Source organism: Mus caroli, chromosome 14, assembly GCF_900094665.2.
Source record: "Mus caroli chromosome 14, CAROLI_EIJ_v1.1, whole genome shotgun sequence".
In the NCBI taxonomy this organism is placed as follows: Eukaryota; Metazoa; Chordata; class Mammalia; order Rodentia; family Muridae; genus Mus; species Mus caroli.
This window is the reverse complement of record NC_034583.1, coordinates 45,667,683-45,682,145: the sequence shown is the minus strand read 5'-3', so window position 1 is coordinate 45,682,145 and position 14,463 is coordinate 45,667,683. Positions and strand designations below refer to the sequence as shown.

At 45.7% G+C, this 14,463-nt stretch overlaps 1 protein-coding gene across 1 annotated transcript in view; it reads left to right on the top strand.

Moving 5' to 3' along the window:
• The window catches only part of Dad1 (defender against cell death 1), a 19,842-nt gene extending 6,302 nt beyond the window's left edge, over nucleotides 1-13,540 (top strand). The window contains exons 2-3 of the mRNA XM_021181968.2: nucleotides 4,994-5,165; nucleotides 13,335-13,540. Coding sequence (XP_021037627.1) covers nucleotides 4,994-5,124 — 131 coding nt within the window. The 3' untranslated portion in view covers nucleotides 5,125-5,165; nucleotides 13,335-13,540. The remainder of the gene's footprint in view (nucleotides 1-4,993; nucleotides 5,166-13,334) is intronic.
• Nucleotides 13,541-14,463: the final 923 nt, after the last annotated feature.

Genomic DNA, 14,463 nt, shown 5'->3' with positions numbered 1-14,463 from the left:
CCTGGCTGTCCTGGAACTCACTCTGTAGACCAGGCTGGCCTCGAACTCAGAAATCCGCCTGCCTCTGCCTCCCAAGTGCTGGGATTAAAGGCGTGCACTACCACTGGCTGGCACCATAGGTGAATTTAAGTTCTGTATCCTGTCCAGTTGGTTCAAAATACTAAATCCACTTGCTGACATATTTCTCTCTTTGCTGTCTCTTCAATCGCTCATGTTTACATATCCCAAATGGACATTCCCCTCACCCTCCTTCCCAGCCATCTGCTTCTTTACCAGCCACTGTACAGTGTCAGCCCTGGGTAGGTTGTTCAGCCAGATATATAGGAGGTCTTTTTGATCTCATAATCTCAACTCCCACATCCATTTCACCAGCAAGCTTTGTCTTCTCTGGAATATAGGCTGTCTCTGTCTCTGCTGACTTTTATCACCTTAACCCTGAGCTTTTCCATTCCTAAGTCATTCATCTTTAGTCCTGCAAACCATTCTTTATGTTGCAGTCTGGCCTTTTAAAGAATGTGAGTCGTTGTTGCTCAGCTAGTTGAACCCTTGACTGCTGCTTCATTGCCCTTTGGCTAAGTTCAGACTCTGTCCTGAGTCCTTTGGTCACTGATATTGACCAGATAGCTTGTTCCGCCTAGGAAGCGGCAAGACTGTTTTTACTATCTGTATTGCTCTGCCCCAGATCTTTATGTGCCTGGCTCTTTAGTCTTTAAATGGTCTTTAGTAGCACTTTTAAAAACACGACTACTGGATACAACAGCTTTCTAGTCTCCTTATCTTGCTCCATTTTCTCCACAGTGTGTACCCCACGCAGAATTTCCTTGTTGGTTTGCTGACTTGTGACTGGAGACACTTGTTTGTCTCCACGGACTATAGGTCCCTTGGGAGCCAGAGTCTAGAGTGATGCTTGACTCATAGTAGGTGCTTGTTAAATCTTTTGCTAAACAAATGAGCATTTAAGGAGATGATGAGCAGAGGTGCTGGATGGGCAGTCAGGAGGCCGTCGGTTTCAGTCTCTGGAAGTCCTCAGGGAGATGCTGAACCCTCATTTCTGGAGCAATTTCTTTACCTGTCTGTGTCCAAACCAGCTGAGGGATATGTCATACTTACAAGTGACACAGGATTTGGAGGGTTGGTCGTTCTCGTGCTCATCAAATCCGGGACCTTGTAAGTATCCTTCAGAGAATTTCCCTGGCTCTTCTCTGGAGGCTGCTTCCAGCTCACCTGTCTCCCACCACTTCTTGGACATTGCTCTAGTTTGCTTTCTATCGCTGTGATAAACTACGACCAGGAGCAGCCTGGGGAGGAAAGGGCTTATTTGACTTCATGGCATAGCCCTTTATCAAGGGAAGTAAAAGCAGGAACTGAAGTCAAGGCCATGGAGGACTGCTGCTTACTGCTTGCTCAACTCGGTTCCTTACACAGCCAGGACCGCCTGTCTAGGGGGTAGTTGCACTGCCTACCGTGAGCTGGGTCCTTCCATCTTAGTCATTAATTAGGAAAGTGCAGGAGGGATGGCCCAGCAGTCCTGAAGACTTTTATGGTTGCTTTTCTAGAGGACCCAGCCTCAATTCCTGGCACCTTGACGGGGTTTGACATGCTCTTCTGGCCTCCTATGACACCAGGTACACAAGTGATACACAGACTTACATGAAGACAAAATATCCAATAAGTAAAATAAATTTTTTAAAAGGGAAAAAAAAATGCCCCCAACCTCCCCAGCCTAGTCTGATAGAGGCAACCCAAAGCCCCACATGCAGTTCCCCAGCTGAGGTTCTCATTTCAGCTGACTAGTTTGTGTCAAGTTGGCAAAAAAAAAAAAAAAGAAAAAAAGAAAAAATAATCCAACTAGCATAGGCATTTTATGCACCAAATGGGGTGTTTGAAGGGCTAGAGAATGGCTCAGCAATTAAGAGTGTTGGCTATTCTTCCAGAGGACCCAGGTTCCAATCCCAGCACCCACATGGTTTCTCACAACCATTCATGTAACTTCAGTTCCGGGGTATCCAGTGCTGTCCAGTAACCTCAATGGGCACCAGGCACACACAGATGATGCATGTATACACATGTAAGCAAAACACTCATACACATAGACTAAACAATTTTTAAAAAATGGGGTGTTGATGTCAATGACCTCTGAGGTCCACTGGATACTTGTGGAGTTGACTTGTGCACTGTAACTTAATTTGAGTTGTTATAGTCATTTTAAGGTGACCAGCAGTCCATGACTGTATCCACCAGGACAAAGCTTTTCTCTTATCCCCTCATAGTTACTCCAGACACTACCTCATCTTCTATCCCAGTGCTGCTAACAGTTCTGTATCTATTTCTCTAGAGTTTTCGCTAGCTTGCAAGTGATAGATAATATGTAAAGTAAATATAAACATAGTAATTATATGTAAAAGTTACAGTTTCAGAAAGAGCAGTTTGGGGCCCATGGCAGAGCAGCTGCAGAAGCAGGCAGACCTGCGTTAAGGTCCCAGCACTCCAGGTCTGTCACCCAGGGTGGAGGAAGGAGAAGGCAGGCAGACCTTGAACCTCATTGGCTAGCCAGCCCAGGGAGTCTAAGCTTCAAGGAGAATGTCTGTGAGAATCCATGAGTTCATAAGAACTCTTTTCTCAAAAATAAGGTAGGTGGACTGGAGAGATGGCTCAGTGGTTAAGATCACTTCCTGCTTTCAGAGGATTTGAGTTTGATTCCCAGAATCCACATCCAACCTCCAGGGAATCCATGCCCTCTTCTGCCTTTTAGGAACACCTGTATACACAAGTCATATAGTCATGGCGCACGTGCGCACATGTGTGCATGCACACACACTGAGACATACACACATACACAGAGACATACACACAGAGATACACAGACACACAGATACACAGACACACACATGATAAAAACGAATCTGAAAAAAATTAGGTGTGATGTGAATGAGGAAGATTCCTGAATTTAACCTCTGACCTCCACATACATGTATGTGTGCACCTACCCTTATGTTCAGCACATATGAACATGTACATATATACACACAATATACAGACATATACATACAATACTACAGACACATACAAAAAGAGAGCTGCCATGAGTTAGTGATTTTGACTATTTTTTTCACTCAGTAAAAGTGGATAGTTTTCTTGTCAGTGTATAGAGAATTTCCCTTATTCTGAATAATTGCATAGGATTTTATTGCAGGTGTGTAGTATGATTTAATTATTCCCCTTGGTGACATTTGGACCATTTGTTTTTGTTTTCTTTCAATTTAGCAAACATTGTGTTTTGTAAGACACATTCCTTGTCAAAAGGTAAAAACATTTTAAATACTAAGTGGTATTGCCAGTAGCTTTCTCCCAGAGGTGGACCAGCCTGGCCTTTTACAGCAGGGCTTTAAGTGGCTTCCTTACTCCAGCCAGTGCCCTTCATAAAGGTCAGTGCACTTCTGCAGTGTGTCTGTGCTTAGGTTGATGGGAACTGTTGCCATGGTGATGAACTCTGGAGGACTAATCTGATCATTCTGTCTTCTCAGTGGATTCTTTGTTAATGTTGGAGTGGATGCTAGCCTGAAGCAGGTGCAATAATTTATTGAAGCCATAAAAGGTGTTTGAGTAGAGAATGCCCCTAGAGCTGCTTTTCATGTCTGGGTGACTGGCTGCCGCCTTGTTAGAGACTTCAGGGATACAGAAACGTGGGAGTAGAGATCACTGTCAAGAGTCTTGTGTGTTGGATCTTCTGTTGTCTTTTGCTACAAATAAAGCCACTAGAACTTTACCAAAGACAGTGTATCTACAGCAGGAGGCCCTTGTGGACCTTCAGCTGTATTCCTGATCTCTGTCGTGTATCTTCTTGTAGAAGTTGATTAAGATGTCATAGGGTCATCATTCATCCCAGTCTTTGTTACTGCTGCATCTATAGCCCGTGTAGGTATAATTAGACACCTTGAAGTCAACCAGCTTAAGAGTGCTTAGGCGGTTAGGAGGTGTGAGTAAGCTTACAGCTTTAGCGTAACTCTGAGGTGTTGTTTTCCCCCTTTATTGTTCCTTTAATAAAGGAAAGTTAAGATTATAAAGGTATATAATTTTATGAGTTTTAATTTTCCAATTACTATTTACAGTTTTTAGTTATTGGATGTGTGTATGTATGCTGTCAGGCTTGTCGGCAAATGTCCTCCCCAGTAAGCTACCTCACAATCTTAGTTTTATATTTTTTGAGACAGTGTCTGATGTAGCTCAAGCTCCCCTTGGACTTACCGTGGAGTTGGAGATGACCTTGAATGATCCCCCTTACACCTGCCCCGGGAGTGCCAGGCTGCAGCGGTGCAGCACCATACCTAGTTTGGGGTGAGGTTTTAGACACTCCGGTCTAACTATGACTTGGATCAGGACAGAACATTATCACTACTGTACAGGTTTCTTGCATTTTAAGCCATGATTCTGCCCATGAGAGATCAAAGTCACTGTCTGACTTATGCTACTGTAGATTTTACTCAGCCTATTTTGTTTGTTTATTTGTTTTTGTTGTCTTGCCTTTTTGAGAGAGTGTCTTAACTCTGTAGTCCAGACTGGTCTCCAAACTTGTGGCTGTCCTCCTTCAGACTCTCACGTCCTGGGATCACAGTTGTGGACCACCATGTCTGGCTGGTTTGCCTGGTGTTAAGGCTCCATATGTATGGAATCATCTAGTGTGCACTCTTTATGTTTGGATTGTGCTGCATAGCGTGGTGAATTCCATCCAACTTGGATCTAGCAGAAGTTCCTTTTCATTGCCGTATAGTATTTCCTTGTCTACATGTGGTATGTAGTTCCCCTGTACTGTTAATAAGCATTAACTTTTCTAGATGGTGTACTTCATAGGCATTACTCCTGTGCTTGCCTCTTGGCTGTGGTGCTTTCATTTTATTATAGAGAATTTTCATCACGGGATATATTTGTGTATTGATTAGCAATCATTTGTTTTGTATTTCTGAATAATGACTTTTGTGTTTTGTTTCTTACCCAGTTTGCCTGAGAATACAGATCAACCCCCAGAACAAGGCGGACTTCCAAGGCATCTCTCCGGAGCGAGCCTTTGCTGACTTCCTCTTTGCCAGCACGATCCTGCACCTTGTCGTCATGAACTTCGTTGGCTGAACTGCTCAGTTCCTTACCGTGGAGTTGGAGATTAGTGGAGCGTAAGTGGTGATCCCAGCCTTGTGCTGCTGTGCTGATTCCAGCAGGTGGATTAGATGGGCTGGTTCTGGTCCTGGTCGGCCGAGTTCCCATGGTGCAGTAGGGTGTTTGCAGGCTTGCCTGGAGCTTCAGCGGGCAGCAGTTTCGCGCGCTCATCAGCCTGTGTGTTACAGGTGTGCTCCCAAAGGCATTTGAAGAAAGATAAACTGCAGGTTTTGCTTTTAGATTTGTTCTTGAGTTTTTCCCCAATTCTGATTGCCATTGATGTTAAATATTAAATATGGCCATTGTTGCCTGATATGTATTCAGAATGAATGTATGACAGCTGGTTCTTATGAATGTGTGCCCTGAACTCAAATGGTAAAGTTGGATTAACTTCTGAGAAGACTTAGAACCAGACTGGTAGCATTTGGTTTGTTTGCTACATCCCTTGTTAAGCACGAAGCCATCTTGCCCCGCAAACAAACTTTACAGAATTCTGATAGGGAAATGCAGGTAGGCCTAGATCCCTTTTGTAGAGCTGAAAATTCCCTCTGCTCTCCCTTCATAGGTTGTGTGCCCTCCTCTCCACTCTCCCGTCTTGTCTCAGTTACTTCATTAATGCTGTGACAAGACACCATGGCAGAGGCAGCTTGTGGAAGAAAGTGTGTAATTTGGTATTCATTGTTGCAGAGTTAGAGTCTATGACTGTCAAGGTGGGGAGCATGGCAGCAGGCAGGCTTGGTGTGGAGCAGTAGCTGGCAGCTTACACCTTGAGCCACAAGCTTGAAGCAGAAAGCTAACTGCGAGTGTCATGGGCTTTTGAACCTGAAAGCCTATTCACCCCCAGATCAACCCCCAGAACAAGGTGGTCATTCAAAGTGACACACCTCCTCCAACAAGGACACACCCTCTAATCCTTCCCAAACAGTTCCACCTACTGGGCGGAAGCATTCAAACATAGGAGCCTGTGGCCATTCTCATTCAAACCTCTACATCCCAGAAGCAGCCTTAAAGCTGTGAAACAGACATGATTTTTCCCAACACATACCAATATTTTTCCTTTGATGAGAGAAAATGAGCTGGGAGCAATGCAGATGCACAGGTACACCATGTAGAGTCGCCTCTGCCGCTTGATGTTTGGCCCTGTGCTTGTGCAGCTCAGGGACGAATGCCTGTGCTCTTCCTTTCCTTTGCACAATAAGATTTCGTACTGTTGCTTCCAGGTGGCAAGAGAAGAGAATCTTAGGAAATAATAACCTTTTGGGAGAAAATGTCCCAGGTCCACCCTCTACATCACTACATGGAAACCTGTGTGTTGGTTCTGAGAGCCTCAGAAACCTCACACGAGAACCAGGGATGCACGGTGACTGCATTGGAAACGGCACACAACCGCACTGTAAAGACAGTTGTGTTTGTTGGGTGGACCTTTCAGTTGGGTAGTGGTAAGTTGCTGGGATGCTGTAGTCAGTGAAGACATTTGAGAACACTTCATTCTGCTCTCCTAATTCAGTTCCAGTCATTGGAGACCTGATTGCCATCCCTCCTCCTCATCCCTAGTCAGTGCCAGTTAGTGGGATGCAAAGGGAAGTACGATGCCTTCTAAAGGGAAGAGTTTTAAAAGTATAAACAAAGACAAAAGAAGCAGAGCTGGAGATGTATTTGAGGTGGTGAGGTGCCCTGGGTTCAGTCTCAGTACTGTACAAACCGGATGCAGTGGTAGGTGCCTGTCATCCCAGCACTCGGGTGAAACGGGGAAGATGAGAGCTTCAACTTCATCCTCAGCTGCTTCGTATCCAGTGGCGGTCAGCCTGAACTTCCTGAACTGTCTTAGGAAGGGCAAGGACCCATAAATGTACAGAGAAAACATGGCATGGTTAGAGTGTTCCCAGAGACCAGGATGAAGTGCCATGAGAGGTGGAGAAGGAGCTGGTGAGCAGATCCCAGGTCATTGTTCCCAGTGGATACCTTGAGTTTATGGGTACTAGGTCTAACTGTCAGGCGTTCTGAAGAGCTGGAGAAACAACTGTGTCTTCTGATTACCTTACTCTAGACTTGTGAAGGTGTTTCCCAGTGAGTTATGGTGTATTTAGGAAGGGACAATGCATTTCCAGGGTGTTCTCCAGGCTCAGAAAGACACCAAATCATGGAAGATTCTTTTCTGGTGCTGCCATGTTTGGAGGAGGACTCGGCTTCCAAAGAACTTAGTGTTTCAAAATTATGACAAAAGAGGAAAGCAGGCTCAGCAGAACAGTAGTGCAGGTCATATTAACAGGCCTGGGCCCCCTGCCCCGCTGGGATTTATGGGCTAAGCATGTGCAGAATCGCCCAGTCCCATATCGCGGTACCCGTCACTTTGTAGAAAGTAGTGGGCTCCTAGAAAAGGTGGGGAAACGCTCTTGTCTGGGGATTGCCCTGCACATTCTCCAGACCTTTGACCCGATACCCGCTAGCTACCCTGTGGTCCCACACATCTGTCTGTCCCATCTGTGTGGTTTTCATTCAGCTGTGTGTTCTAATGGTCACACTAACTCGGTAGGATGAAAAGGAAACCAAAAGCAAGACCACTCAGTGCGTTTATAAAACACTCATTCGTAAGACACCGGCGGCGTTGACGCCCTTATTCTGTGAAATGAATTACAGGGTTATAGGGCAGCACAGTTTGGGCAAGATTCTCATGTTGCTCCCTAACATTCTCCTTATTTTCCAGTTGACAGATGGGCATTTTAAAAAATTTAATGAACTTGAAGGTGATATTTAAAACCAGGAAGAAAAGGCATATCAAAAGATAATGGCATTGCACTGTAAAGTCAGTGTGACTTAGGGGAGCCAACGAAGGGCAGTTGCTTCAAGTGGTGCTCACTGGGTGTCGCTTCAAGTGCTTGTGAAGTATCATTTTACTTTCAGATGGCCTCAAGCAGGCGAGCCTGCCATTCCTATTTGTAGACTGGGCACTGAGAGACCCAGAGAGCACGAGGAGAAATCTTTCGTTTGTTTTTGCTTTGAAACAGGGTCTCATGTAGGACAAGGTCGCTTCAAATCAGTTATGTACTGAAGGATGGCCTTGTGTTGTTGACTCCAACCCTTGCCTCCCACGTGCTGGGATTACAAGTGTAGGTCCTCAGTTCCCGGGCCCAACTTTAGCTTCCTTTTCTAATTTAAACATTTTTTATTTTAATTTGCATATATGTATATGTCTGTGTGGGTTGTGTATGTTAGTGCAGGTTCCCATGGCAACCAGAAGTGATGGGTCTCCTGGAGCTAGTTATAGGCAGTTAGGAACTGCTCATTGTCGTGTTGGGTACCAAACTTGGGTCTTTTGAAAGACCAGTTTATAATCTTAACTGCCGAGTCATCTCTCCAGCTACAGTTTCAAGGGACAGGGTTTCTCTGTGTAGTTCTGGCTGTCCTAGAACTTGCTCTATACCAGCCTAGCCTCCGACTCAGAGATCCTCCTGTGTCTGACTCCCGAGTGCTGGGATTAAAGATGTGTGCCATAGCCTGCCCGGTTTCAGGGTTTTTAAAAGACAGGATGAAAAGGGAGACGGCACACCATTGGGTTGCATTTGGGAAGTTCACATACCTGGCGACGTGGGCCGAGGGACCAGGGAAAGTGACGTGGGCACCAAGGAGTAACACAACTAACTTTAGTGTGCTTGCCTTCCTGGATGGAGGTTGTTCCAGAAGCCTGGGCTGAAATTTTGTTAGTTCTCCTTTTTTAATATTATGGGGAGAGTCTCTTACTATCTCTAAAATTTTGTAGCATTTAATCCTAGCTAGTGCTAGAAGACTACCTTTGAGCTGATGGCACTGTTTATTACTAGGCAATTCTCTTCCTTTCTTTCTTTCTTTTTTTAATTTATCAAAATTAGATCTAGAAATCTAGAGAATTACCTTGGGAAGGGACTCAAAATGTATTCCTTTTTTCCATCTCCATCTTTATTTATTTATTTATTTTTTATCTTTTTTTAAAAATTTTTAATATTTTTATTACATATTTTCCTCAGTTACATTTCCAATGCTATCCCAAAAGTCCCCCATAGCGCCCCCCACTTCCCTACCCACCCATTCCCATTCTTTTGGCCCTGGCATTCCCCTATATTGGGGCATATAAAGTTTGCAAGTCCAATGGGCCTCTCTTTCCAATGATGGCCGACTAGGCCATCTTTCGATACATATGCAGCTAGAGACAAGAGCTCCGGGGTTCTGGTTAGTACCCATCTTTATTTTTAACTAATTAAGAGACAGGGTCTCCTTATCCCAGGCTTGCTTGGAACTTGAAAAAAAATTGTTTAAAATTTATTAGAGTTTATTGAGGGAGGGAGGAGCTGGTTGTGTGTGTGTGTTTGTGTGTGCCTGCCTAGAGCACATGTGGTGAACAGGACTGACTACCTCTGAAAGCTCTCTCCACCATGTGGGTCCTAGGGATCACACTGGGGCATCAGCATCCAGGGAAGTGCCCGTCCTCCCTGAGCCAGCTCACTTGCCCTGGACTTTAAAGAAAAAAAAAAGTTTTAATTTATTCTTTGACAATTTCACACGTGTTTGCAGTGTATTTTGGTAGTATCCCCCCCACCTAGTACCCCACCACATGCTCTTTTCTTTTCAAAATATTTTATAACCGACCGTGTCCATTTAGGGCTTCCTGCATGCATATGGGCACGGGCCATCTCTTCAGTCTAGATGGTACCCTCTGCACTCTGCCGCCACCTAGTGGATGCACCATTCCTGTGCTGGGAGTGGATCACAAAGCATATGAGTTGTAAGTTCCTTTCCCGTCATGGGAGGGCAGCAAAGGCCCAGGTGAGTGTAAATGCCGACCAGGGGTTTCTTTCCATCCTGGCCAGGAGACAGCAGTGCTGAGCTAGGGATCCTTAGCAGGACCCAGGCTGTGTTCCTCACCTGTGTTGATAAATGCAGGATTTCACAGGGTTCCCTTTGTCAGTGTCTGGACTTGGCTTTCATTTATTCTAGACCCTTTATTGCCTCCAGCTCTGAGTGCCCACTGGCAATACTGTTCAGTGTTTAGTGGATGAGCGAGTGGGTCCCCTAACCGTATCTCAGTGCCTCAGCCCTCGGGGCTGGGAAGTCAGGAAACTTCTTTATGTTTGGTCTTAATAGTTCCTAAAAAGCATTAATTGATTCTTTTAATTTGTGGAGCTAGACAGATGTAGGTAGATTTATTCGTGTGTGTGTGTGTGTGTGTGTGTGTGTGTGTGTGTGTGTGAGACTGTGGATATGGGCAGCATGGCAGATGATCCAAGGACAGTGTTCAGGGGTTGCTTTCTCTTTCCACCATGTGGGTCCTGGGGATGGAGCTCAGGTTGTCAGGAGTAGCAGGAGTACCCACTGATCCAGCTCATTAGCCCTGTTTGTAAATTATTTAAAATTTATTTTCCTTTTTTTTTTTTTTTTTGAGATAGTCTTGTTCTGTGCCCGGGTTCTTCTTGAACTCACAATCCTCTCCTTTGCCTCCTGAGAGCCGGGATATAGTTTACTGGTGGATCCGTGAAGAATTCTGTTCCTGTCCTGACCTCCAGCTCTGGTGACTCCAGCCCTAAGTCATTGTCAGCCACTGGGCTGCACAGGGGCCTGGTCCCTGGGCTCTCAGGCCCACAGTGCACACCTCTTGCACCCTGTATTGTCACATTGCTTTAAAGTTGTTAAATCCTGTTCCTGCTGCGCCCCCCACCTCTGCTCCCAGGTTCCTGAGAGTAGGGACCTTAAGGCCGATCCCAGGCCTCAGTTTCCCTGCCTGTACAGTGAGGAGCTTGGCCTTCATTGTAATCTCTTACAGCTGTTAACTTTCACTAATACAGTTAGGATGGGCACTATGCTGTGGACTCCATTTGGGTTCTCCCTCTCCCCCTCCCCCTTCCTCTCTCTCTCTCTCTTCCCCTCCCTCCCTCCCTCCCTCCCCCTCCAGTTGTTACTTTTTATTAATATTCTCAGGGTGACTGAAGGGAAAACATTAAAGTTCAAAATAAAATGTCCAGTGTTACAGAACCGTCCATCTATAAGATGCTTTGTCAGCCCCACATCTTTAGGATTCCTGTGTCTTCCACATGCACCTTATATCAGTGCATATAATTCCCCTGCCTGCCCTGTGCTCGGAGAGACAGATAGCTGTGTGTGTACCTGCTTTGTACCTGAAGGAACTTGGCCTCTGCAGAAATTTCAGTTGACTTTAGTCCTTGGTACTAAGTGACTGAGTGGGCACTTAATAGTGAATGTTTGGATCCTAAACTCTGATGTTCATTGCTCTCTATTTTCAAGGACTTTTGAGTAATGATTATATATATATATGTATATATATATGAATGATTATATATGCATGTATATGTATACACACATACTTAGAGGATTGTGTTTGTTAAAATATTAAACTTGCTTAAATGGGAAAGGTTATGAGCACTTTATAATAAGAAGGGATAAAGACAGATAACCCAGGTTTCCTGCGAAGGCGGCATCATTACCGTGATACAGGAGAGCTGTAGGAGCATGCATCTTGGGAGAGCTGAGCTGATCTAGCAGTGGTGACGGTGGTGACAGTGGTGACCTCACACAGCACCTGGGTCCTCTGAGTGTGTGTTCTCCACCCACAACAGTGGTCATTGGTCACATGATTGATGTTGCTTGGTGGACTTCTGAAAAGGGACTCACCGACCAAGGAACTAAGTTTTAATTTCCTTAATTTATTTATATTTTATTTTATTAGACTCTTCTGAATCCTTAGCTAGCCTTGGACTCAATCCATAGTTAAGGAAGACCTTGAACTTCTGGCCCTCCTGCCTCCCCAAGGCCTGGGACTGCGGACATGAGCCAGCATGCCTGACTCTGTGGGCTCTTGGGTGTTGATGCTACAGCACCCTGCCATCTGGACTGTCCCTGCCGCAGCCCTGCCTGCCCGTGATTTAAGGCGGTTTTAACCAGAGTTAAATACATGTGTGTAGCTGCTGGGTACTGGGTTGGACAGAATAGCTGCGGATAAAATTCCCAAGCTACCAAGTTGTAGATTTATCATTTCTAAAGGAGAGAATTAGCCTAGTTGCTTTCTGGAGTGTCCTTCATTTTAGAAGTTATGATCTGTGCCTTGTAATACTAGAGTGATTCAGACTGTGCTCTGCTCTCGGGAGTTGAGCACAGTTGTCTCTGATTTATATCACCCCTAGTTCCAGCTGTGATTGGGTGGTCAGGATCCAGGGAAGGGCAGCATTTGATCGTATCTGTCCAGTAATAGTGACAGTCTAGAGAAGGGAAGTCTGGGGAAGCCCACAGTCCCAGGAGCCGTTGTCATTTTCATCTATAGAATGAAATATAGAAAATGTCATTTTCATTATTTCTTGTATTTTTCCTTGCTTTCTTTTAGGGTGATTAGAATAGGTGGGTCAGATGGTGCTGTTTCTTCCTGGGGGGACAGACTGGGGACCCCGTCACCTCTCTCAGTAGGTGTCTTCCATTCTGCATGTTTCAGTGACATCAGGGAGGAGATTTTGAGGCAGTTTTTGATAGCAGCCTTTATTCCGCTTGTAGTTCAAAGCATTCTTGTGAGTTGCTCACCAGTCCATTGTGCCAGCATTTCAGAAACCCCAAGGCCTCTGAGCACTCGCCAAGTATGTCCTCTGGAGAAGAGAGAACAGGGTTTTCTGGAAGCTACCACCAAAGACCCGTTCTTTCCCGAGCTTTTCCTTTCTGGTGGACTGGCCGTGGTGTGTAAGGGTCATGTGCTTTAGTATCAGAGTCCACCCTGCTCTTAGCAGCAACCAGGCCCCACTGCAGGCATTGCTCACCTTACCCAAAGTAACTTATGAGAAGTGAGAACTGAATTACCTCTTCACAGACCTGACTCTTTCTGAGGTTCTGAGAAGTTTTATCCACGGTCTTGAGTCTGTCCTCAAATTGGACATTAGTGCTTTGAGGAATGTGAGGGCCAGGAAGGTGAGTGGCTGGTGGAGAGTTAGGATTGGTAAGTCAAGAGCTGGCTGCCAGTCTCTCCAGCACCTCAACGGCCTTTTTTCCCTTTTCTTTTTGTGAGGCTACTGTCATACAATGCTTGGGAAACATTGGCCATGTTCTGGTTATTGTAGCCTGGTCTAAACACTGCGATGCACTAGGAGTGCAGCAGCTGTCTCATGGGTTGAGAGTTTAGATGGAAGGATTTGGGACATGACACACCTTTGTGCTTCTTTCAGGCTCACTCTTTGACGTCCCCTGGATCAGCATTCTTGAGCTGGCAGCTTGTTGCACATGGCTTCGTCAGATTCGTGCTTGACTACGACTCTCACTGGATGTGAGGTGGCGTGTCCAGAGAACTCCACAGTGTACGTCTCTTAACGCAGAATCTGCCTCCCCTCAGTGTAGCCCTTACTTTCCATATTAAAAAACATTTCAGCCTCCAGGTGCCATTTGTTCTTTCATGTTTGTGTGTCTGTTTCCCTCTGCTCAGTGCGCTCCCATGACTTGCTCCCAGCTGTGACCCTTCACCTGTGACCCTTCACCTTTGTTTTCATTAAGTAGTTGTCATTGCTGACAACCTGGAAAATGGCAGTCCTTTGTCCTTTGCTCGGTCAGGCAATCCTTTATTAATCCTTCATTGTCTGGAACGGTACCAGTGAACACTTGTCAGAAACTGACCCGTGTGCTCTCTCGTTACGTCCGTTTCCATAAGCTTCTCGGAGAGTGAAATAAATGTGTGTCTCTCTTGGGCAGTATAGGCCAAGTGCAAAGTGTGTGTGTGTGTGTGTGTGTATGTGTGTGTGGTGAGAGAGGTGTGACTGTGACTGCAGGCAGGTGTCTCTGTGTGTGTTGCATTCTGTGTGACTCTGTATGTGTATGAGAGGCTGCTGTGCTGCCTGTGGCATGTGACTGTGGTGTGTGTGCGTGCACGTATGTTGATTTCTCTCACATTGTTTTCCAAAGCTCCCTCACAAGCCTTGGTCTCACGTCACAGTTGTCTTCAGAGGTTCCAGCTCTCCTGAAGTAGGTGAGGAAACGAAGCTCAGATTTGTGCTTAAGACCACAGGTCTTAACAGGAGATCACATTAAGGACAAAGCCGGAGTAGAGTAGCGTCTGCTGGCTGAAGTCTAGGCACCCTGTATCCAGTGAGCCCTGCGTCTGTCTAAGGAGCAGTAAGTTCGCCATATATGGGGAACAGCCCTGTCGTGTTCCCCTGGAGCTGATTACCAAATGACCTGTGCTCCAGAAGTCCCCCTGTGGGGCCGCACGCTGGCATAGGCCGAGGAACTCACGGTTCTGTTGCCTGGGTCACACTGGATCAAATCAGTCTGGGGTATAGCTGACTACCCCTTTCCTGGATGATT